Source organism: Delphinus delphis, chromosome 3 (assembly GCF_949987515.2).
Source record: "Delphinus delphis chromosome 3, mDelDel1.2, whole genome shotgun sequence".
NCBI lineage: Eukaryota > Metazoa > Chordata > Mammalia > Artiodactyla > Delphinidae > Delphinus > Delphinus delphis.
The window spans coordinates 111,200,475-111,226,385 of NC_082685.1; the positions used below are offsets into that span (position 1 = coordinate 111,200,475).

Sequence of the window (25,911 nt, forward strand, 5' to 3'; positions counted from 1 at the left end):
GCTCTGTGCAAGCGGACCGCACCCGTGTGAGACCTCCTCCCAGCGGACGGACTCTCAGAGTCCAGTGTGTAAAGCAGCTCCTGGGGGCTTGTTAAAAGCGCAGTTTCTGGCAGCACCTCCAGAAGGTTTGGTTCAGTGTGTGGGAACCAGGAACTTAGGCTGTTGGAAACAGGTGGCCCACATCCCCCTCTAGGAGCTGGGGGCGTCCAGGGACCGCACTCTTAGAAGTAGCACTCTAGAGGGTCTTTCCAGCTTCTGGAAGGCAAAAGCACATGAATTCTACCTTCCTAATCCTCTTATCCTTCCGGAGATGCTGGGCTGGAGGCCATGGTGGTGAGCCTTCGTGGGACTTGTGCATCTGAGGGAGGTGGTAATAATGAACACGGATATAGGCCAAGAAACTACCCGTGGTGTGGGAGCAAAGTGCAGTCTGCTCCGAAGCGTATCGCTTGTTTGGGCCACATGGGTCAGTGTAGTAAATTTATTATTAATCACAAGAGTTCCTATTTTTTTAGTACTTACTGAATCACAAAGACTATGTAAAGTAAAATCCCTTTGGTGAAGGATTTCTTTAGCTTCCAGGATGGCCTCTCTCAAGACAGGGAGTCTTCACTGTGACATCAGAACGACCACCACCAAGTGCCCCCCGCCCCCCACCCCACCCCCGAGGCCCTGCCCAGAGCAGACTTCCTGCTCACTGCCTCACCAACATTTGGATTTTTTTTTAGGGCCAGAGAGGACCAGACAGACTGTTCTGTCTGTTTTTGTCTCTTTCTATATACACACACATACACTTATGCATATGTATGTATGTGTAAAGTTACTGATTCTGAGGTGTAGCCTCAATCATATTCCTCCCAAGTGTGATGCAGTAGGAATTACACAGCACCACCTACAAAGGATTCTCACCAAACATATTTAAGCTGAATCTAAACTAGCCTTTAAATTTAACCTCCAGTTTCTCTACAGTAGAGGATAGAGAACAAGTTTCAATGGCAACATGAGGAACTAGACAAATTGTGGGGTATCCTGTAAGACAGCTAGCCTGGTATCTTCAAAAAAGGCAATGTCAGAGGAAAAAATGCAGGCAGCACGGGTAGGTTAGGGACGGAAGGACTATTTTTGACTAAAAGAGACTAAAGACATAACGGGATGCAATGCATGAGCCTCGGCTGAGTCATGGTTTTAAAGAAACAGCTATAAAAATGGAGGCAGGGTAGGGAAGTTTGAGTGTGGACCCAGCTTTGGGATATAAGGGAATTATTGTCAGTTTTCTTGGTGTGTTCATTTTACTGTGGTCACGAAGGAGAATGTCCTCATTTTTAGGAGGTGTATGCAAAAGTATTTAGGGGTGAAGTGTCAAGGCATCTGTGACTCATTTTCCGATGGTTCAGAGAAAAGATGTCTGCATATGAGTGTGAGTGTGAGTGTGTGTGCTGTGGATCTGCAGAACAGATACAGCAACACGTTAACCAGTGTTCCGTATGTGGTGTTCATTGTCCGTTCTCTTCACCTGATATCTATGCTTGCAGATTTTCTTAGTGAAGTTGAAAAACAGAACCAAGGTGAGTAAGGTGGTGGTGGTCTTCAAAATGTGGTTTGCAGGGTCTCCTTCTCGGGCTTTGTTGCTGTTGCTGTGATGGTGGAGAGTGTGGGCGTTTGACGCAGCTGTGATTGAAGTGCGCTCGGTCTGCCCCACCTTTGGAGAAGCTGTGACCTTTGTTCCCAGGCTTCGGTACTGTAATCTCCTAGTCAACTGATGCTGGGCGGTTCTGCCTCACGTGCACTCCCTTCCCTTTGCACTGACAGCACGAAGCTGCCAAGGAAAGGACCCCTTTCAGACCCCTTTCAGAGGTGTCAGCTCTGCTCACACCTCACCCTTCTTTTAAATATTAGGGCTCTTTGGAGAGCTATGTATGACGACTCCCATGGACCAACCGTTGGTCACTCCTCCTGGCTTTGTATTCTGACTGTGGTATATTACCCTAGGTTTCTGCAGGAGTCTCGTTTGTTTTGGTTTTTTTCCTTATTTCTTGCTAAGAGGCTTTCCTCTGTGGACCTTCATGACAGTCATAGCATCTTTTTCTGAAAGTCAGAGGGCTGTCCACATTATCCATCAGGGATGTGGTGGTAAAGCCAGGTGTCCTGGAGGGGGGGATATGTGTTTAGTGGTCCACGGAGAGAAGATGTTTACATGGAATGTCAACAAGGGCCTGGTCTTACTACAGGATCTTTGGAGGAGTGGGAATCACAGTGAACAGCAGGGTGGTGCTAAGGAGCTCTGTGCTGAATCCCTGGGTTAACAAAATCTGTGACAGGGATCTGTCTTCCCATGATGTGGATGTTATCTCAGTACGTGACTTTCCCTGCACATCTGATATGACCAAACTGGGGCATTTTACCAGAGTACAGAGCACTGTAGAAGCCCCTTGCTGCACCTCCGGATTTTCCCCTGTCCCACCGACCCGAGGGCTTTTCTTGGATCCTGAGGAAAGCCAGTTTTTGTCAGTCAGCCTTGCATATCGTGGCTGTTCCTGTAATAGTAGTAATTAGCCGATTTGCTGGCAAGTCCAAAACATCTTATCTCCCTGTTGCAAACAGAAAAGTGAAGGCGTCCTTCCAGCCGCTCTGGTGTGGATGTGAGAATCTGGTATAGTGGAGGGGGGGAATTGTTTTAGTACAGATGGACAGGGGACTCTACTTTCTGAATTTAAGCACAGGCGTCCCTAAATAATCCTGCCTCGAATTTGGCATGAACCATTTTGCTAATAAGCCTGAATGTGCCCTCTTCCCTTCTCCTGAAGTTCCACATCCTTTCTCTTTAGAAGTTGCAACCTAATGGCATCCTTGACTCTGAGGTGAGCTTGCTGACCAGAACAGTATACGCTTCGCATATTCATTAAGATCCAAGTCACCTGAGAGGTTGTGGCAGAGTCTGAGGTTCTGCAAGAGGACAGCTATGTAGAGGTTTTCTATTCATATGGAAAAATTGCCATTAAACAGTAGAGGGGCCGCAGGGATTAAGAGCAGCTGGGCCCATCAGTAAACTGGCTTTCTCATCAGATGGGAAGATCTTGTAGAGCCTCATTCTCTCCTAACAAACAGACTCTCCACCTGTAGATTGAAAGTGTTTGTAAGCCTGGTGGGTGGGCCCAGCTTGCATGGGGTGGGGCGTCCTCCCGGGAGTCATCCTAGCTTGTTTCCTTGTTCTCATTCAGAATGATCACTTTCATTATACACGGTCTCCTCCAAAGCTCTTTTGTATTGGTAACGTTTTACTCAAAAGGCATTTCTCTTTGGAAATATTGGGGGGTGGGGGAGGTGAGAATGAGTGAGTGGGAGTAGGTTATACTTCTGGCCTAATGCTAATTTATTTTCCCCAGCTGAGCTTGTCAGCTGTGTTAGGCAGCAGGGAAACAGGAAGTAAGACCAGGACCTCACCCTCAAAGCCCACCAGGGAAGCTTTAGACATGAGTGACCTCATCCATCTCTAAATAGCCTCTGCGTGATCTTTTAACGGCCAAGTTTCTGTTATCCACGGTGCACTTCCGTCGGTTAAACAGTTGTCTGACCAGGGTCATCCATGTTAGGGGAGAAGCTTCTGAGGCAATGGAGTTGATAGTTACTAAGCACCTCCTATGCCAGGCACTGTGCGAGGCACTTTCACAGCATGTTGCTTATTTCTCACAACAGTCTTGGGAGGCAGGGTACCCTTTCTTTCTTCATGTGTCCATGAGGAAGCTGAAAGCTAAGGTTCTGACGAGTTAGATGTCAATATGGCCAGTCTGTGGTGGAGCTAGATTTGGAGCCCAGACTCGATGAACACCAAAACCCTTGCCTGCGGCATGCACACCACCTCTCCCCTCCCCAGTGCCACACACACACACACACACACACACACACACACACACACACACACACACACACACACACACACACACACACACACACACACACACACACACACACACAACCGTGACAGTGAAGCTCCTCTGTTCCTAGCTTTGCGCTAGCTAATTTTGCAAATTAGCATCTTGTATAAGTGCAGTGATGTGAGGATTGTTAAATACACTGTTTTATAAGGTAGGTAATCACCTCTAACTAGGATGTTAGCCAGCATGGTGGAGAAGCTTTGACACCCACTCCCTCCCTTCTTTCCCCACTTCCCTCCCTCTTCTGTAACTCCCCGCCCAACCATTGCCCACATGCCATGAGGCTCTTTGTAGTTCTTGGGGAGTTGACATGACCTCAGTTAATAAGATCATTCAGAACAGAGCCATGTGCCCAGATGTCAGACGTGAGCTGTGCGATTCTTCCTGACCTTGGTGGGCTGGGGGTGGGGGGAGGCGGGCAGTAAATGGGGCTGTGAGGAGCCCTGCGGCCCATTTCAGGGTTCGGGCCTCCCTGAAGGGGGTTTAAGCTGTTAGAGAGAGCCCTCTGGTAATGAAGCCGTTTGTCCTTGGGAACAGCACGAGTCCTTGTGAGATGAGAAACAATGCGCATGTTGAGTTTCAGACCTGGGGTGAATCGAAGCTCAGGCAGAGAGGCACATGTGATGAATTGGGACAGTTCAAGGGACGCATTCTTCACAGGCAAGTCTCTGTTATCAACAAGTCCCCTCAGTGGTAATGATACTTAGTCAATGGTCATTCATGCCTCTGTTTTGAATAATTTCCCCAAGTGAGTAAGTCATCAGTTCTTGGAGCTTTATTTTTCTTCTTTGCATTTTAACTTGTGTAGTTCATTTTGTCTAAAAATCACCTGGTGAGAAATGGATGAAAAATAAGTTTGGGTGGCAAAGTTTTATTATTTGTCATGGCGTTGTTTTCCTTTTTAAATTCTCATTTACCTCTGAAGCAAATACTCCCTCCTTTGTCTCTGCTAGTAATTTGATTCCCAGGAAATAAAGTTGGGTGTTACTACTCTCTACTGTTAAGCAAAAGGTTTTGAGGCAAGTTTTTCTAACTTAGCTCATCTAACACCAAAACAGCAGGCAGAGAGTCCTGTAAACTTTAAAAAAAAACGCAGGCAGTCCGTTGATACAGTTCACTGGCAGACACATCTTGATCTGTCTGGATCCCTGTGCTCTTGGACTTTTTCTAATAAGATATAATAGAGCAGGAGCCACGTCCCAAGAGCATGCAGCTGGGGCAGGAACCCCATGCGCAGCGTGCCCCCGGGTGGGTGCAGGGACTGGCATGGGCCCCTCTGTCGTGCTGCCGAGAGATAAGGGTAACCACAGACGCCTCTGAGAGCGCAGTGAGGGAGACCGACATCGCCGAGGACGGCGGCGTGTTGGCAGGGGCGCAGGATTCGCTGGGGCAAGGTTCTGTGGGCACGAGGGGCGCCGCCGGGCAGGGCTGCGCAGGGCGTGGGGCAGCTGTGCCGCGGACGCGCACTGGGGTCTGAGCACCGGCCGGAGTGCGGGCGGCCGGGCGGGCAGGCGTCGGGGGCGGGGCCGGCGCCGCTAACCGCTCTCCTCCCCTCTCTCCCCCCGTAGGTGAGGCTTGCGGCCGCGCGGAGCTGAGACATGGCAGCATGACAGCCCCGGAGAGCGCTGCCCCACGACGCCGCCGGGACGAGGGAGCCCCCGAGCAGCGGCCACTGCCGGCCCGGAGCGCCTGAGCCTCCTTCCCGCGCCTTCCCCACCGCCCGCCGGGCTCGCCTGTCCAGTTCACCCCGTGGCCTCGCGACTCCTGACGTCTCGAACATCAATATGTGTCATGTCATTGTCACCTGTCGCTCGATGCTCTGGACCCTCCTGAGTATTGTGGTGGCGTTTGCCGAGCTCATTGCCTTCATGAGCGCAGACTGGCTGATTGGAAAAGCCAAGCCCCGCGGCAGCGCCGAGCCCGGCGAGCAGGGCGGAGGCTCCCTGGAGCCCCACCACCCCACGCTGGGCATCTACGCCCGCTGCATCCGGAACCCCGGCGTGCAGCACTTCCAGCGGGAGACGCTGTGCGGGCCCTACGCCGAGACCTTCGGAGAGATCGCCAGCGGCTTCTGGCAGGCCACCGCTATTTTCTTAGCCGTGGGCATCTTCATTCTCTGCATGGTGGCCCTGGTGTCCGTCTTCACCATGTGTGTGCAGAGCATCATGAAGAAAAGTATTTTCAACGTCTGCGGGCTGCTGCAAGGAATTGCAGGTAGGCGTGCGCGAAGGCGAGGGGGCCTGAGAGCCATGTGTGTGCTCGTGCGTGTGTGCAGCACCCTCACTGCTCATTCATTTGCTGCCACACTTGAGGAGGACGGTCTTCTGTGGGGTTCCAGGCAGCAGGTGCGCGCTGCCCTCATCGCTCCCTTTCCCTGTGTCACTCCCCTGAAGTGAAGGAAGTGTCTGTTCTCTGCTCTCACCTGCTCCTCTTCCTTGCTTATTTCATCGGGTTCTAAGTTGCTGGGTTTTGTTTGAGTAACTACTCCTACTTTTTGCTTTTCCCATGAAATTACCAGCGTGCTTTCCGCGTCGTGCGTCCAGGGAAGAACTGCGGTGTGTGAGGCCCCCCTGCCGCGGGCCCTGTGTGCTGGGATGAGCGTGAGCGTGGGGCTGCCACCCACTCTCGGCCCCATCCCCGGCCCCCAGAATGATTTCAGCTTTCACAGGCGAAGAAGCTGGCTGGAAGGGAATTAGTATCAGCTGCTCTGTGTTTAATAATGTTCTGGTTTAAATTGTTTGTCTCCTGGAGACAGTTGTCAGAATGTTCTGTGCGCTCAGATCAGAAATTACAAACTAACTCTTCCACTTTCTGGGAGTTTCTCACTAATGAGCTTGTTAGAAATCAGTGGAAAGAAAAGTATGAGCACTTTACAGGGATCCCAGAGGGGAGGCCGTGAGCTCCAAGGAAACTTCCATGGCCGCCCGCATTTTCATAGGCTGTTCTATGTGGAGCTGAAAAGCAGATCTGGAACCAAGAGGGTATCAGTCTGTCCACGCTCAAGGGACTTGTTCTGAGCAGCAGAAACACACACACACGCGTGCGCGCGCGCGCACACACACACACACACACACACACACACACACACACACACACACACACACACACACACACACACACACACACACACACACCAGAGTTTGAAGACATCCTCAGGAAGCAGAGGAATAGACTTCTTAGGGAAAAAATTCACTTTTTTTTTTTTTTTTTTTTTTTGGCGGTACGCGGGCCTCCCACCGCTGTGGCCTCTCCCGCTGCGGGCACAGGCTCTGGACGCGCAGGCCCAGCGGCCATGGCTCACGGGCCCAGCCGCTCCGCGGCATGTGGGATCTTCCCAGACCGGGGCACGAACCCGCGTCCCCTGCATCAGCAGGCGGACTCTCAACCACTGCGCCACCAGGGAAGCCCCAAAATTCACTTTTTAAACAACCACAACCAAGGTATTTATTAATCTGAACTCTAACAGGAGAAATAGCAATCCACTTACAACCCTCACTGAAGGGCACATCCTGTAGCTGCGTTCACGGGGCTGCTGACAATGGAGATAAGCACTGAGCCTGGCATCCAGGCCTGTAAAGAAGCAGACCGCGAATGCATTAGCTCTTGCCTGCCTTATAGCAAACTCTTGAGCTCAGCAGGGCTGGCTTCCAAACAGGTCAAACAGCAGTTTTTTTCCCAAACAGCTGATAAGATGATGTTTTCTGTTTCTCAGACCTTAGGGGGCCCCATGTGTCTATGTGGGGGAGAGGGTAATGGGCCCAGAGAATGACAGAGGACCTGCTTCACAGTCATGCTCTGTTTCAATGGGGGATATACTCGTGACAGATCTCAGGACCCCTCATCTCTTTATCTGCCGGGATCAACCGTACCATGAGACACCCAGGCACTCACAGGCACTCACGGAATTTGGGAGACCAGGATTCTGATTTTCAGCTTTGCTACTAACTTGCAGTTTCACTTGCGATAAATGCACCAATACTGTGGATCTTGGCATTCCTCTTCTGAAAGACAGGGAGATTGGAAAATATGATCCTGTCTTAGATTTTTGATTCTGTGAAGCTCATTGTCCCCCTTTTGATTCACTTCTCCAATCTGCAGTTCATCCCCTAAGCTTGGGTTTTCACTTCCGAGAAATGTTCATCAAGGTGGGTTTCCATCCTGGTTCATCTTTTTCTTGTCAGAAATGCCTCTCCTTTATCCCCCCAGGCACACAGTGCCTCGGGGGCATGTGCATCTCACAGCTTGCTGAGGAGTGTTACCAAAGTGTTACTAAAGCTTTTGAAAAGTCAAAATAAACATGTAGATGAAGGGAAGCCAGTTTACACAAATAATTAATCCTGTTGAGAGTCCTGGTTCACCAGAGAGGCGTATTTCTGCTCAGTTTGCCCTAACTATGTTTTATTTGCTTATCTTCGATGACTTCATGCCTTTATTATGAGTTTTGTCAATATGCTGGTATGCAGATGAGACTCCTGGTTTGTCATCCCTAGGAATGCTTTTCATCTTGAGAAACTTAGTGCTTTCCAGCAAAGGAAAGGCCATTTACAGTAGGGTGGGACATCTTGGGCCATACCAGCACAATCGGTCTTTTGCAATCAATTTGCAGAAAATTATAGATGTCTTTCAGTCTCAAAGACTGTTTACATGCAGTTTTTAATAAGGTGTTACTCCAGTGAATTTAGTCTCTAAGAATGTGGATTAGCCCAACAAGTCTTCTGGTGCTCTTGTTTGCTATTTCACATAAATGGCTAGAGTGTTCATTTTGGCACAAAGATGAGTACATATTTTAGGTATTATTCATACACTCCAGTGAGTTATTCTTGACTTTTCTCTTTCTCTCTGCCTCAGGCCTCTAGGAAGAAGGGCTGGGGAGAAGGGAGCAGTAGCACACCCAAGATGCTGGGCTGTTGGTCATCTGTCTCCCCAAAGTCTTGATTTTTCAAAAAGAAATTTTTCTCCCCATCCCCTTTCACTTATGTTCCCCATGCATACATATGGCATCTCAAAACGTCTGAAATTGCTAAAAGTTGGCCAGAGGCAGAGATTCCTGTACAGTCAGATTCTGCCTCTCTAGGGGGCCACTGATCTAAGGCTAAGAACTGAAACACAAGAAAGTGGATTCTCTTCACCTCCCAGCCCAGCAGCACCCCTGAGAAGAAATCATTGGAAGGATGGACTGAACGCTGGTCAGCTGGCTCCCTCACGTTGGGGAGGGGGTGAGGGGCACATCTTTGAGGGCTCTCTCTCCAATAGTAGAGGTCTCCACCAGGCAGTTCAAGCCAGCATCAGTGGCAGCCGTGGCTCTTGAATCTATGGCTTAAGAGAGTTGCCCCCTGGGTGTCTGAAGCAGCTGGCTTGCTTTCTGTCCTCTTGGCCGGTCTCTAAGAGCATCTGGCCAGCCCCAGCCAAGGACTTGCTGCAGCTGTGAGCATCAGTCTCTGCTCTCCCCACAACCCTGCTCTCAACTCTGGATCCGTTTGACATTGAAACAAATGGTGAGAAAGGAGACTGTTGCCAAAGCAATGAAAGGATCCTTCAGAAAGATACTCAGACTGTGTTTCTTCTTACAACTTGGCATTGGCAGAAATGACATTTTTGTAAAATGTAACTGGGTGACAAATTACAGGCTATCTAGTATGCCTTTACTATGCCTAATCTTAAAGGCCGCAGGCTCGCATAGCTGTCACTGTCCATAGTATAACAAAAACCATCAGAATCTTAGTATTTTGATTTTAGAAGTCGGGTGTAAAAGAATCTGCTACCTCAGTGGAAATCTCAAAATTTGGCTTACTTAAAAAAAAAATGAAAATACAACTATTGACCATTAAGCTAATTCAGATAGCAGGATTCGCCTTCAAGGCCTTACCTACTGGTGGGCACCCAGCTGACACTTCGGAAATGCTCATGTACAAATGCCCTGGCTGTTCAGTAGGCGCTCTCAGCAGCAGTTAGAGCTCAAACCTCATCTGGCCCTGGATCAGCCCCGACCTCACCTTAAAGTGTCTGTGAAATGTTCACCAGTCTGCGTCATCTCTAAGCCTCAGTTTTCTTACTTGGAAAACGGGTATAATAGTAGTACATACCTCAGGGTTGTTTCGAGGATTAAATTAGATAATATATGAGAAAGGCTTTTAAGCACACATAGTAGATAGTAAGTGGTAGTAGCTATATGATGATTATTAAAGCATTTGTGCTTTCTTGGCAGGTGTTAGTACATTCTTTTGTGTTCCCTCCAATTGCTGCATTCTCAGGAGTAGAGTCTTTAGAACTGACCTTGTTCTGTCGAAACCAAATGTTAACTACATTGTGAAGTGCCATTCCTGGCCCCTTAATAGCCTGCCTTTGTTGGGACTGAAGAGCACAGAGCAGCCCTGTGGCTCCTATGGGCCTCTGGGTGTCCTCAGGCATTTTTTTAAAAGCTGAGTTGACAGGAAAACAAAGAGCTTCTTCCTCTCACTCCTCTTCCCCTGACCTGTACATTCTCCATCCTTTCCTTTCTGGAGGCAGCTTCTAGCGGTTGAGTCCTGATTGCAGGTGGCTTCTCAGGCTCCCCTTGCAGAATAAATCACAGGCTGATCGGTCTTCACTGGGTGAGGACTCGTCTGGGACTTGGTAGAGCCAGAAACACACATCAGTTCATAGCCCTCTGGGATTCATTACAAAAGCTGGGGAATCGGCCAGCAGGCTCGTTTTCACCAGCTGCCTTCCTTAGGCTGTGACCTGGATGTGGTCCACAGTGAAAGCATAGAATGCAAAGATCCAGGTTTTCCATGACAGCATCAAGCAGTTTGGGTTTGGAAATGCACGTAGGGCCCTCTTAGAAGTCCGCGGAATCCCCAGTGACTCAGGTCTGGGACGGGGCCACGGCAGTGAGCTCAGGAGTTGGCCCACTGCTGCTGGCCCAGGCTGTTCCCCTGGGGTTGCCACGAGGCTTGGAATAGCGTGTGAGCTTCTGGCCTGGCTGCCTACTGTCCTCCAGTCCTGCCTCGCCGGCTCTGTGCTGCTTCGTGTCTGGTTGGCTCTCACGCTGTCTAGTCCCTGTAGCCCTCTGTCTGTCTACACCGCGTTCAGCCCTGCAGGATGGCCTCAGCGAGCTGCCCCACCAGTCTGATTGGATAGATCGCCATCCATGCTCACTGGCATCGCTCTCTGCAGCGGGGGCTCAGGGCCTGCTGTGCAGACTCAGTTTTCTTGGAAGTGAGCAATGATTGAGGGTGAAGGAGAACAATATGAAGAAAAGAAAGGGAAAGGAATAAAAGAAGGATCTTAGAGAGAAGACAAGGGGAGGGTTTTGTCTCTGCTGCGTGTAGAATTGCTTTGTCGTAGTCCGGCACGCATGGGGAAGTCGGGGTGGGCATGTGAGATACACCATGACTGCTGTCTGGGTCTTGGCATTCTCATTGCTGTTTTTCAGAGGGTGAAAGATAACCACGACTCAGCCTGGTCACAGCATCCGTTTTGACTTATCCCATGCCCTACCTGTTCACTCCCGGTGACCACGTTGGTCACTGGAGAGGAGAGAAGTAAGAACAGGACTTGGGAAACGTGGGGAGAGGGGAAGAGATTCCTGACTCTTTCAGAGACCTGGCCCCATTTTACACCTGAAAAATTCACCTTGCTTTCTCTGAGAAGGTAGTGTGACCTTGGTTGCCCGACTTCAAAATACCTTCAAAGAAAAGACATGAGGGAAGTAGACGGAGCATCCCCTACTTCTCCTTAGAATGAGGCACCGGAAGCTTCTGGCTGTCCAGAGGAGGCTCTGGATTTCTGGCTCTCCAGACAGATGACGCCTCCACCAGAAGTCAGATGTAACCGTTCTGTGTCTCAGTCAATTTAAGAGTACCCCTGATGATGACGCATTTACTCATTCATCAGCCTTGTGGAAAACTAAAGAATGCCAAAATGTTATAAGCCAGGCCAGAATTAAATTTCAATCCAAGGAGCTTTTATTGGATGCCCGATAAATACAAAGACCTATAGACTCAGGTCTACAATTTCTTGAGTTTCTGCTCCAAAACCATATTAGAGAGTCATTGCTTTAGAAGCTGTACCCTAGAAAAGCAAAAACAAAACAAAGTATCATCATATATAAAGGGAGCAAAAGAATTCAACTGTATCATTAGAGGAAAAACAAAACTACTGCCTAAGAGCAAGCGGACCAAGCACGCATTAATTTGAGTAAATCTAGGGACTGGGATATCTTTTTAAAGAATCAGTTGGAAAATCTCGAGGAAAATTGCAAACTCTCTTAAAATTCAGATAGAATATGCAGTTGATATGCAAATAAAGGACTTTGCTATGGTAACCACTTAATTGTAGACAGAGCCCTGGATGATGATGTTCCAATTCCAGTAACAAGTCATCACGTTAAGTATGGCTCTGAATATTTATACAAGTGGTTCAGGCACTCTGTTTTAAGAACTTAATGCAACAGTGGTGTTCTTCTAAGCTCTGACGTCACTTCAGAAGTAATCTGTGCACTCATGTGCCCAGGCACAGTTAGGCATAGTTATGAGTTCAGTTGTTGTATAGAGGCTTCCCAGTAGCTTTATTAATTGGCCCTCAATCTCTTTTATTAAAAGATAGCCCCCAGTACAGATGAAACCTAAAATACACATATTGAGAAAATGAAGCCAATATTAAAAACTTCAAACCAAAATACTCAGTGGCTATGTGTTCAGAGTTGAAGGACAGCCTCAGGGCCCTAGTGTTGAAAAGATGGCACTCGCTTTGTTGCAGGAATTATTTAACGTTATCTGGACCCCAAAACTTTAGCAGGCAAGAAATTTACTTTCCTGAAAATTTCAGAGCTCAGTAACTAAATTTTTTAACTGTCTTTTATTCTGCTATGCACTGCATTTGATTTTTTGTGGGGGGGGGCAGCTTACTTTGAATTATAAGTGTATTTTGGTTAAACAGGAGCTCTTTCTAATCCTACATGTTGGATGAATAATTTATCAAGAAATAGTTTATAGAGTTCTTCCAGTTGCATAGAAACAGTTTAGGAAACACCTTCTCACTTGGAATGCAAAGTAAAATTTTATCACTAACTCATGGGAAGGAATAATCTAAATTAGTTTGTGGGGATGCATCTTAACAGGTAAGAGTTAAAGTTTTAGAAACTGCCAGTGAAGTAATTTGCATATAAACATGAATCATTGCTGAGAAAGGTTTAGGGAGGCTTCAGTGTGGGAGAAACTGCATCTTTCTTGTGGATTGTTTCTCCACATATTCTAGGGGCATCTGACAATTCTTAATTGATGGTCATTAATTTTGAGTAATTGTAACAGAAACTTCCTCTGGGGGGCTTGGCTGTAAGGTCTTTTTATGACAACTATGCTCTGATTGTCTTCCAAAGAATTCTCTTTATTGCTTTGTCATCCGTTCTCCACCCACCACCCTGCAAGAGTATTTTTCTTGCCAATTATAATTCCATGGAAGTGTTTTTAGTAGAAAACAAGTACCCTACTAGACTCCTCCAGGGAGACGGTATAAGCATTAATACAAGCTTTAAGTAAAAAAATACTGACACCGATCCTTCACTTTTCTTCTCCTTCCCCTCAGAAAATCTTGTTGGTTAAAAACCTCTAATGTTATTGATCATGTACTAAAATGACATGTAGATATAATCCGCTCTGCAAAGACACTGGTTATCAGCTGAAAACCCTTTTCATTACCAGTGACCTCCCATTTCTGATCTGGCCTTCAAAGCAGAGTTTTTAAATGCCAGTTGGGCCCAGTCTAGCTTGTCCATAAACCCTTGAAACTTTAAAATGAGGTGCAGTGAAAACTCTTTACCTTTTCATTTATACAGTAAACAAACAGGCTTCTTAGAAAGATGTCCCCATCCTAACACACACACACCCCAGCGGCCTCTCACTGCCTTTGAACAAGGGCGTGCACTCTGCTAAGGTTTGTCAACTGAAAAAAAAAGCACAACGTGAGAGTTGTAAGTTAAGTTTTATTGGGGGCAAAATGAGGACTATAGCCCAGGAGACAGCGTCTCAGAGAGCTCTGAGGAACTGCTCGAAGAGGTGGCGGGGGGAAGGTCAGTGTATATGTGGTTTTGGTGAGGGGGGAACGTGCAGTCAGGCACACATTTTTTGCAGAAGGTTGCTGCTAGTCTGGTGAAGGTTACTGCTAGTCACGAGGAGAAAATGTCTCTGTTAATGATTTTAGTACTTTTCTAGATAAGAGAAGATGCAAGAATTTGGGCTCATAAAATCTTCTCCTGCAAATATCTATCTGAAGGCCTGTCCTGCCAGTTTTTCCCAGAGCACAGAGTGCCTCATTCCTGATCTCTACCCTGAACTCCTTTCAGGGGGTGTTGAAGGTCAGCGGCTGCAGTGGCTAGTGACTTAGTCCTTGTAGAGGCAGATGGCAAGCGCCAATTTTTAGTTGCCACCAGTCCTCAGCGAAAAGGAGAAAAATATGGACAATGTTGTAAGATTTCATAGTGCTAAATGTGTTCAATTTAAAGAACTGTCCTTTATTCTTAGATGACATCCTTTACCCTTTTTGTGTTAAAATACCCTTTTTTATGAAATGATAGAGGAGGTAACAGTTATTTTTAGTGTCCTTATATTAGCAAAACTATTGACCTCCCAGTAATTTTTCTGGAGATTTTGCTAGTGTCTGAAGTCCAGAAGCTTGGGAACCACTGTTCTAGAATATGAGCAACGGTGTGGACTGTTGCCTTTTTCACAGCTCTCTAATGTTCAGATTGGGGCCTGCTACATACACACTAGGCACTCAGTAAATGTTGTTCACTGACAGAAACATAGTCTGTTCTGTGCTCACTAATCCGTGCTAGAAACTGTGAGTTTCTAGGCATTTGGAAAGAGTAAAGGATGTAGTACATGCTGCTAAGTCCCAATCCTAGCATGTACTCTGCCCTCCTAGACGGAGCACAAATAAATGAGTCATCATGCAAAGAACCAATAAGGATCTTTCCAGAACTGGCAGTCAGTAACACCAAATCCTGTCTGGGCTTTATAGAATAAATCTTCAATAAAAATTTGAAAAGCCTTAGTGGGCAAAGTGATTTCAAAAGTAGAGATTAACCAAAGGTGGCAGTTCTTGGGCAGAACTCCTTGATTCATGGTATAACTAATACTTTGTTATATTACTCTTATTTGTAAATACTGTTCGAATACCCCTGACTCTGAATGGCTAACTGGCATTTTGGTACTGAGGGTAGTGTCTTGGCATCTGGAGAAGTCAAGCAGGCTGGAACAGCGTTGTTAATTTAGCTTTGGGGCTTGGGAGGCAAGGACCAGAACTCTTCTTGGGTAGAAGAGACCTGGGAGGGGCCCCATCCTGGTGTCTGTAGTTGTCATAAGCAAGATTTCATGAGAGCCTGATGCCTCAGATTGAGAGCAGCATTCCCTGAATGTAGACATTGAGACAAGCAGATCTCTTGTTAGCACAGGATTAACTAAAACCTACTGCCTGCGTACAGGTAACGGTGAATGGTGCAAGGGTTCAGGGTTAGGAGGAGGTCAAGGCAAAGATCCTCAGCTCTGTTCTGTGAATCAAGAAAGGCTACTTGGGGCTTCCCTGGTGGCGCAGTGGTTGAGAGTACGCCTGCCGATGCAGGAGACACGGGTTCCTGCCCCGGTCCGGGAAGATCCCACATGCCGTGGAGCGGCTGGGCCCGTGAGCCATGGCCGCTGAGCCTGCGCGTCCGGAGCCTGTGCTCCGCAACGGGAGAGGCCACAACTGTGAGAGGCCCGCGTACCGCAAAAAAAAAAAAAAAGAAAAAGAAAAAGAAAAGAAAGGCTACTTGGAGGAAGCGGGATGGTTAAACCATGGCCCCAGCTGCTGGAGGAGGGATGTAATTTGGCGGCTGAGAATGCTCTCGGTGCTCGATTTTGTCTAATCAGCTACAGATGTCTCTCCTGGAAAGTTCATAGGATATGGTTTTTTTGTGGACCAGTTTGTGGACGGCATTAGTATTCTAGGTAGATGTGCAGTTTCAGATGGTTCCCAAGTGCACAGAATCTCAAAGACTAAAATGTAAACATGATACGGCTTACATTTTCTCCCCCTGGTCTGATGGGTTTTGTGCTTTATTTCCAGTTTTCTGCTCACACAGATTCTTCAGGAGAGGACATCATAGCGAATATTATGTTGGTTTGAGCTGTTCATAGGTGTTCTTTCTAGAAGTTTTTTTGGCCAGTGGCAGCCATTCCAAGGTGACATCTATATTGTAGTAAAGGAGGCTGATGACACTCAGATTGTAATGCAAGAGAAGGGGTGGATGGAAATCCTTTATCTTGTTGTTGTCTTGCTGCAGGGTTAGCAAATCAACCTGCCTGAGAATAGGTGAGCCTTTATTTTTGTGCAGCCTTCCTCTCCCCGTCATCCCCTTACAGCATTCCTGTGGTTTTTTCCACTTGAGTGCTGTTCATCGTCATCTGCTCTCTAACGTCTCGTAGGTATAAGCGAGCCAGCTTTTGAGGATATAGCAGTCTCCCCTCTTCAGCTGCACAGATGCTTTTGTTTTGGAAGCTAGTCTTTGGTGTGCAGTAACGCAGCAGCCTGGATTTGAGTCCCAGCTCCACCACTGATTAGCTGTGTAACCTTAATCCCTCTGTGCCTCAGTTTCCTCATGTGCCAAATGATGATATTCATAGTCCCAACCTCACAAGATCCTCTCACGGAGACAACTCTCATCTGAGTTATATTTAAAGTGCTTAGCACTTAACTGCTGCCGTTGTTATTATAACAATTATCATTATGATCATTAAGAGGTTCTGATCACCTGTGTAAACTTCCAGCTTTAAAGTATTAGTTGTGAATGTGTAAAATTGGGGGAGGGTGTTTATAGCTTAAACTCCATGTCATCTTTGCTTGGCATCTACCATTTTTACCACAGAAGATCTTTCCAAAAGGTTCTTCCAAAAATGAGAAGACTAGAAAGGAAATGGGAATCAGAAATGACATGTGAAGTTGGTCAACAACACTATGTGTAGAGGACTGTGTTGGATTTGGGATGGAGATGGAGGGAGAAGCCAAGGAACAGAACACACTCCTTAGTGCTGTCCAGGTTATAATCCAGCGGGAGTTCATCTGAGCCAAATGTACATACTTTGAGGCATCTAAGAGACCTTGGAGCCAGTGCTGTCCTATTATGGGACAAATGCATAGTATGTCACAGCAAGATTCCTAGTTTTTTACTATCACTGTTCTGGATAATTTTCCAGATAGTTGGCTAACCATTTACTTGTAATTTTTTATTTAAACTTTTTACCTGGGAAATTCTGAGTTGCCTCTCTTCTTAAAACAGAGTGTAGAGGACCTAGTTCAGCTTTGCCTTGGTGAGTGAGAATGACCACTACAGGCTGTCTGCAAAGTCCCTGCACAGGAGGAGTACACAGGTTCATACTGTGATCTTTGGAAAGAGAAGAGCTGGATGGCAAATTCGTTGGTCTGACATGGTGCCTTCCTCAAAGCACAGTCTTAATAATACCTGACAGTTTGCCTTAGGGAATTGTGAGAGAGAAAAGGTCCCTACCTAACAACAGTTGACGACTTTCAAATAGCTATTAGGGACTGCCAAAATGACTTCCAGCTGTCAGCATGGAAGATGACTTGGGAAAAAATTCAAATTTAGACAGAAAAGAGAGGTAAACATACAGATAAATGTTAACTAGCAGGCCTAGGGTGGTTGTGTATCACTCTGTACATCAGTTGTTGTACCACATGATGGTCCCAGACTTAGAGTTAAATAACTAAACATATTCCTCTTGGAAGCAGGGAATCACCTCCTCTCCCTCCCCTGACCACCCCCCCATCGCTGCACCTGCGGTTGATCTATGACACTGTCCTCAGGGCTGCTGATGGGAGTGGGTATTTTCCTGGGCCGTCAGCAGTTCTACATTCCTGCCTTCAGTGCCGACACTTTCTGTCAGTCTCTCCATTCTCCAGGCTCATGCTGCTTCTAGACACCGCCCTTACCACTTCTGCATACTGCCATGGTCCACCTCGCTCCTCATTCCCCCGGGTGTACCCTTCTGCCACCTGCCATTTTCCTGAACTTCTCCAGGTTTAGCCCTGCACTGCGCCTCCCTTCCCAGCTGGTGTCCAGGGCAGTTCCCACAGTCAGCCACAGCATGTCTTTATAGATGTCGTTACCGCTGCCAAGCATAGTTGGAAACAACTTCAGAGTTTTGAGGCTAAGATGATCTCTAGATTACTGAAAACTTATTACATTTAGTTGACTTACTGCTTTTTTCTGCGTCATCTCCCAACAAAGATCTATTTTCTGTAGCCAGAAAGGAGATATTCAGTGCTTGCAGTCAGGTAGAAGGCCAGTCCCATGGTTTGGTCCCTTTGTGTGTTTCATTAGTAAGTGTGGCTGGTGTGCTGTTAGCCAAAACTGCCGACCCCTGGGATCCACCGTTACCGAATGTAGCTTTTCCTCCAACCATTTAAAAACTTGGCAAGCACTTAAAATGGCTTCATTTTAAAATGTAACCATCCACATCATAGCACTCTATCTTTTCATTCATCCAACAAATATTTACTGAACACTTATTACACGTCAGACGTTGTTCTAGGCAATTGGGATACATAAAGAAAAAACTGCACAAAGTTCTCTATCCTCGTGGGGTTTACATTCAAGCTGGTGGAGACACAATAAACCAAATAAGTATACAGTATGTTAAAAAGTGATGGGTGCTATGGAAGGAAAAAACAAAAGGAGTAGCCAGGGTGAGAGAGGTTGGGTATGCTGGGGTGATAAGGAGGGAAGCTGCAATGTTAAATAGGGTCGTCAGGGTAGGATTCGGTGAGGAGAGATTCAGCCAAAGACTTTAAGGAGATACAGGAGTTAGCCCTATGGACAGTCAGGAGGAAGAGCTCTTCCGGCCAAGGGAGCAGCTGGAATGAAGGCCAGTAGGCTTTGCCGCAGAGGGATGTGGGCCCTAAGAGAGGAGTCAGGAAGGATTCTAAGGGTTTTCACCTGAGCAGGTCTAAGAATTGGACTCCCATTTGCTGAAATGAGGTCCACAGGGCAAAGGCCAGGTTCTGAAGTGGGGAGTAGGAATCAAGAGTTAGGTTTGGACATAGTTTTCAAGTACCTTGTTAGATATCCAAGTGGAGGTCAAGTAGGCAGTTGGATATGCAAATCTGGAGTTAAAGGTGGAGATCAGAATTCAGGAGATGCCAGCCTAGAGGCAGTATTTAAAACTGTGGGACCGAGTGTGATCAATCAAGAGAATGTGGAGAAGAGGACAAAGGATTGGGCCCTGGGCCCTCCCGTGTTCAGAGATTGGAAAGGTGAGGAAGACCAGCCAGGGATACCGCGAAGGGACAACCAACATGGCTTCCCGTGTGGAGGCAGGACACTGGCAGATGATCCTGCAAGAGGCACTGCCCTGTCTCCTTAGTTTTCCTTTACCACAGTATTGTCAGTACTTTCTGAACTTGCTGAATGAAGCTGTCACCCCCAGTAAGGCTGGAACGCTCTCTGAGCTGTGTCCCAGAATAGGGGTGGGATGCAGGAAGCCAGTCACTCTCCCATCTGATCTGTCTTGCTTCTTGTTAGAGGGATGGCCGCCTGGGCCAGAGGCTGAGGGGCAGGGGGTGCGGTGACAGGGGCAGCCTCCCGGCACAGCTGAGCTGAGCACCTCAGAGACTGGAGCTCAGTCTGAGTCACAGGGTAGACCTGACAGGGATAAACACCACCAGGTGAATTTTTTTTTTCCCCCCAGAGCTATGTTGAATGGGAAATGGATGTCTGATAGTTAGATGGTTTCCTGCTGGGTTCCTAGATGAGTCAGTGGCTGTTTCAAAGCCAGAAATAAGTTGAACTCTTGACCTGTTACCCAAGGTTAACTGTGTGACATACCCTATGGTAAATGCTAAAGATAAAATTGTGATGTAAATCAAGAAGGATAAAGCTTTTCTGCCCTCAAGGGGTTCAGAGTTCTGCTGGGGCCTTGCTCTATCCTCAGGGCCGAGAATAATGCCTGCCACTTAGTAGGTAACTCAGTAAATTGAGCTGAATATACAAAAATAACATGATAAAGAGCTGAAGAGGGATGTGCACAGGGCAGTGGGAACACACAGAGAATAACATTCTGGCAGGAAGTGGTGACAAATGTCACACAGAGGTGACATTTGGGCTGGGATGGGGGGAGGGTATTTCCAGGTGGATGAGTGCCCAGGGGGTCAGCATGAGTGAGACCTCTTGTTCAGGTCCTCAGCTAGACCTAGTTGGAGCCCAAATGTATCAAATGATGCTAAGCCTGCTGTCCGCTGTCTGCTGTGCACTCGCTCTCCAGAGATGTTAGGGTATTTCAGAGCTTCAGAATGAGCTTGTTATGACCTAGTGGAGGCTGAGGGTGCGTCCCTCACTGGGGGCTTCTCCACAGGCTGCTGGTAGCAGTAACAGACGGCCATCTTTTCTTCCCGTCCTTAGAAAATTTCCTTTGGAAACTGAGGTCTAGTCAGTCTTTACTATTTAGTCTGGAAGCCTGTCTGAAGGGGAGGTGGGAGTATGATGTCCAAAGACTCACTTGTTCTTCTGTACAACAGGGGCCAGCCTCTAGTTCTCACTTGTCAGGCCAGGAAAAAGGGCCTCCTTCTGTACAGACAGTGGGTGACACACAAAAGGCAAGAAACCTGGAGTCCGGCCCCTTGGCCAGCAGGTAGCAAAAGTGTGGGGTGATTGGGTGACAGACTGGCAGGGAGGGCGTCGGGGCCGACACGGCCAGGGAGAGCCTGTGAAGTAGCCACGGAGCCTTCCGCACTCTTCCTTCACAGGCTGAAGAGTAGTGGTTCAGACTTGGCTTCCCCGTTCCTAGCGTCCCGGACGCTTAAAGCTGGAGGTGGTCACCTTCAGACAAGTAACATATTATTTATTGTATTCAGCAACTCGTAGTCTTTCCAAAACTGGAGTCTTGGCAAGATTATGGAGGTTGTTTCCCCCACCTAAGGGATTTGATTAAAACTTATATTTGATACCATACTGTTTCACTTCAAGGCAGTAGCAAGAAAATTACCTAAGATATATAATTTTGTGGCCGGTCTAATCACAGTCAGTGCTGACTGTTGATCAGGAAGACTCTGACATTACTTTTCCCAGGGTGTTTCATTCATTTTATTTTTTAGCACCTTCTTTTTCAAGGCACCAGAAACTCAGCCATGAAACACAGCTCCTGCCCTCTCCCTTTCAGAGCTCATGGAGTCTAATTAATTATTTGAATTAAACACAAACCACGTGTTTAGGTCACCCATAGACTCTAAAAATTCCTGTGTAGCAGGATAGAACTGCTGGGAATCCAGGGTTGAGTCTGAAAGCTCCTTCCAGGTAGGGGAAAATATTACTAAAATGGCAGAGGGACATGATGGGTGTTGCAGTGTGATAGCTGGTGCCCATGAGAGAGCCAGCACCCTATGGTGAGCCCTGGTAAATTGTCAGGGCTCTGTCTCCAGCCTGGTGTGGCATCTGTGGAATAGTCCAAGTGACTAACCATCTGTTCCCGTTCATTAATTTCTTTCTTAATTAATTAATTTCTTCCCCAGATAAGGTTGAGTCATCCCCCAAGTGACCCCATGGTGAGCATATGCTGGCATCTTCTAGTTCTCTTGGTACCATGAACTGCGAGGCTGTTAGCAAGAGAAAAGGCAGGATACAAGGGAGAGGATATCTCTTAAGGTTGGGAAAAAATGGTACCTTCTTGGGTATCATCAAGTCGAGCCACTGCAGAAGTTACCGGCCCTCTGAACTGCCTGTGGTTTCTTGTAGTGGTGGCTGTTTTCTTGGGTAGTTGGCCAGTATCATCCTGCCTGCCTTTCCTCCTCCTCCCAGCTGGGCCTGTCGCAGCTCAGCCAGGCACCAGGAAGAGATGCCAGTCAGAAGGAAATGACATGCCCACTGGCCTAGTCCCTTATTTTCTCTGCCACCCTCCCAACACACATTCACACACAGCCCAAACGGTGATGCATTAAGGCAAGGAGATGGAAAGGCCCCAGAGATAGACTGGCCTCACTTCAGGAGCTGCGGGGGAGAGCAGACCATTGTCTGGTGTGGCTCTTATGTGAAACTCAATCCAGAGCACACCTCAGCTGACAGTCCCTGGTGCACTCCAAACTGATGACTAGAAAAGCCACGCCACATTTGCAGCAGACTTGGTATATGTCTTACTGTGTTCTCTTGCCTGCTGTCTGATGTGCCCATCTAAGAAGTCGTGGACTTCAGTTCTGTCTCGGTAGCAGGTGTCATCAAGCCTATTTGGAATCTGGGGCGGATGTTTGCTTCTAGCCCCTGGGATTCACAGGCCTGGACCAGGCAGTGTGACAGGAGAAGCCAGCCAACCAAGAGTGTGCATCTCCCTTCCTGCTGGGATAACTTCATTCTTGTTGATTGGCATCTGCCAAAGTTATTTTACTCTTTCTCCCCAGGGGCACTATGGTTTAGAAAAACTGTATTGCAAAGCAAATTGCACTGACATTGATAAAGTTTTATTAAGAGTCTGCTCTGTGCCAGGCACTGTTCTGAGCACCGCCCTCGTGGAGCTTGAAGTTTAGAATGGAGGTGGATTAACAATCAGAATAACTAAGTGAAGTATCAGGTTGAACCACATGAAATGACCACTTTTGTAGGTAAAAAATGGACAAATATTGACAGTTTCGTATGACTCAAAGTAATCTATTCTGTTTGTCCGTAATAAATGCTAAGGAGAAATAATAAAGCAAGGAAGGGGGGGATAGCAGGTTAAGGGAGAGGTAGGTGTTTGGAATTGTAAATAGATGGGACCAGAAGACCAAGGAGGTGGCACTTGAAGGTGGCTGGAAAGCTGTCTGCAAGAAGGGCAGTGCAGGTGAGAGGAGCGTAACAAGAGCAGAGGCCCGAGCACGGCTGGTGTGTGGCCGGAGCAGAGGGCAAAGGGCAAGAGAGGCAGGCGCGGGGAGCTGGGGCACGGAGGACCTCGAGGGCCGGGGAGGGAAAACTGGATTTTACTCTGAGAGCTGGGAAACCTTTCTGGCCTTCTCGATAATCTTACTTGGAAGCAGAAAGAACCTGTTGAGATGACGGCTGTGACTAAGCAATGCTCGTTAGGGCCCAGGAGCCGGCGCCCAGGCCACTCGGAAGCTGCGCCGGCCCGGGAGGCGAGGTGAGGTGAGGGCCGCGTGTGGCCACCTGAATCGTGAACATTTCTGGAACTCCTCTGGTAGAAGAGCCTTTTTTAAATACCTAGAAAGATGACAAATGCTTGTTCTGTCCTTGCTCACCTGAAGGCCGGCTGTTTTCTCTCTCCGACTGTCTTGTGTTTTCACGGCATTAACCAAGCTAGGGGCAGCTCTGGTGAGTGCTGGGAGGAGAGGCCCACCAGCCAGGCTGCCCAGGTTGGGAGCCTGTCGTTTGGGCGCACATCACATGCACCGGGGCTCGCAGCCTAACAGAGCCACTTTCTGTCACCCTTCCGGGGGACTGCCCTGTGGGCTTATAGTCAAGCTGAGGATTTTGACAGACTCTTAAGCATGGCGCCCTTTTATGATGTCTCCCTGCTGTCCTTATTCACAGATCGATTGGCCAGTAGCAGCCACAAGATTTTAAGAAGGCCTGAAGCACCTCAGGAACCTTATCTGAGCTACCAGCAAAGAGGACAGCTAAGGAGAAGTACAGGGGTGAATGTTCCTGAGTGTTCTGAAAAAAGGGGTCTGATGATATTAAAATAATAGTTATTTTAAAACTGCTGGCTTCCCAGAAGGATCTGAGACAGCCACATTATTTTGTGCATCCTACAAGCCAGAGCCCAGCACAGGGTGGCAGAGCTGCTACGTGACAGCAGACTCTGTGCTTTCGGTCTTCTGTCCCTAGCCCCTATCCAGTGCAGGAAAGGGCGTGGAGAAAAGGGAACCCTGCTGTGATGATGGTGGGAATGTAAATTGCTAACAGCCACTCTAGAGAAGGGTGGTTAAGAAAAGTATTTTGCCATAAAGAGAAACCCTTACAATTCAAGGGTTATAATGCATATTAAAATGCATTAAATTTTACTAGTTGGACTTGTTTAAGCCACATAATACAAACGATGTGTGCAATTAATATTCAAATATAAACACTCTGGCCTTTTAAAAGGGAGAGCCGTTAATACTGCCTTGCCTACAGGCTGCGTGCTCGAAGTGCCTCTGAATCCTTACACAGGTCCCAGCGATGGTGCCTCTGGTTTCCAGCGCAGTAACTTAGGACCTGAGGGAGGAAGCTCCCGTGGTTCCATGTGCCTTGGGTGAGCTTTCCTAGGGAACAAGGTGGGAATTAATCGGGATTTATCACAGGCTTAGAAATACAAAAGAATTAGCTCAGTCATCGTAGATCTCCCCAGCTGAGTTACATTTGTTCAGATGGAGAATAGTTTATTCTTTCAAGGGTACTCATTGTAGCCTCCTCTCCCCCAGTTATGACACCTTTCAAAATATCCACCCCCCCACCCCCCCCAATAGGCCGGCCTGTCTATTCATAACTGGTAAACTTTACACTGCTTCTGCTTCTGCATGGAAGGGGCCTGCCAAGGGCTTTAACCTGTTACCTAGCGCTAGTCTGTGTTCCAAGTTGTTGTTAGGGACACAGCAAGTACTCTTTACAGACTGTGTAACACTCACACCCACCTTATGAGTTAAGGATGAGCTCATTTTACAGGTGAGTAATCATACTTCGGTTCAAAGACTTCTCTAAGGTCACCCAGCTCGTAGATGGCAGAGCTTGGATTCAGACCTCTATCTTACTCCAAACCTAGAGACCTTAACTACTAAGTGACCGACCACCTGCTGAGTTGTTGCTGTGGTCCACCATCTTGCTGGTTTGTGTCCTAGCCTCACACAGGGACTACAGGGGCCTTTCTGCTATGTGACTTCTAGCCAGACATCCAGACCAGGACAGCTGGTCCGGGACTGTGCCTATGCCAGCGCGCCAGCACATTCTCCACAGGCGGCCTGATCCTCGGCAGGATTTGCTCCATGCGCCCGGTCATTTCTAACAGCATCTCTCCAGGTGTCTGGGCCGCTGCTCCCTTCACTTACGCCTCCCAACACTGGATCGCATTTCCCTAGCTACGGATCACCGCCACCTGGCTCCCAGCGCCCCGACCTACGGAGAAATAAGGGCTGCACAGTTAGAAAAACTTTTGTGAATCGCTCTTCTTCAGACCGTGAGCGTGTAAATGGATTCCCTCTGTTCCACCCCTGCTAGAAAGCCCCGTGAGGCCTTCAGAGGAGAACAAGGGGATGAATTTGGGAAGTAGGGACAATCAGACCCCAAAACCCACTCTAGTGCCATGATCGGGGAGAAGATGCTCTCCATGACAGCTGTGATCTGTGGTCTGAAACACAACCTTCCTCAAACCGAATACTAGCACAAATGCAGTCGTGTTCTTTTTGTCAGGAAGTTGCTGTAAATGCCTAGGAAGCTTTGGTGTGGTAACCCCAGAGGATTTCAGTAAAGGTAGGAAAAGAGAATTTAGAGTAAGCTTAAATTAAGAGGACAGAACTGCTAGTCCAGTGTATCTAAAAAACAGGTCTTTTTGACTGTGCATTAGCGATCTTGATGATGTAGGTGACATTCTTCAAAGAAAACTCTTTCTTCCTGCTACGTCGAATAAAGCCATCTTCTTCCCGCAGCACCCTTTCTACCAAGAAAGTTTTGTCGGTAAGACCTGAGGCCGCTCAGTTCCCTTCGTGGTCCCGGGATGCGGACGCCCTCGTAGGCAGCGTCTCCCGTGCGTCGGGGAGGCGCTCCCTCCCGGGCTGCCGCGGGCACAGAGCGGGCACCTGAGAACGACTGTCTGTGCCTCACTTGCCTTGCCTAATCCTGCCCTGGAGTAGCTCCTAACCCCCAGGGCTGGCAGGAAAAAGGCCTCTCAATTTCACAGTGAGCAGCTGGAGGGAGAGAAAAATGGGCCTTTAGCATGGCAGTGCTGTGGTGGCGTCAGCACAGTGGAAACAGAGCTTCTTAGTGTCTCCTCAGAGCTGA

At 47.8% G+C, this 25,911-nt stretch overlaps 1 protein-coding gene across 2 annotated transcripts in view; it reads left to right on the forward strand.

The window, feature by feature from the left end:
* Nucleotides 1-25,911, forward strand: part of LHFPL2 (LHFPL tetraspan subfamily member 2) — a 177,460-nt gene that overhangs the window by 150,573 nt on the left and 976 nt on the right. The window contains exons 4-5 of one of the 2 annotated variants that reach the window (XM_060009259.1): nt 5,501-6,146; nt 23,470-23,727. In XM_060009259.1, the coding sequence (XP_059865242.1) occupies nt 5,717-6,146; nt 23,470-23,624 (585 nt within the window). In that variant the 5' untranslated portion in view covers nt 5,501-5,716 and the 3' untranslated portion in view covers nt 23,625-23,727. Of the gene's footprint in view, nt 1-5,500; nt 6,147-23,469; nt 23,728-25,911 lie in introns of those variants that run through there. The other variant, XM_060009258.1, reaches the window with a different exon arrangement.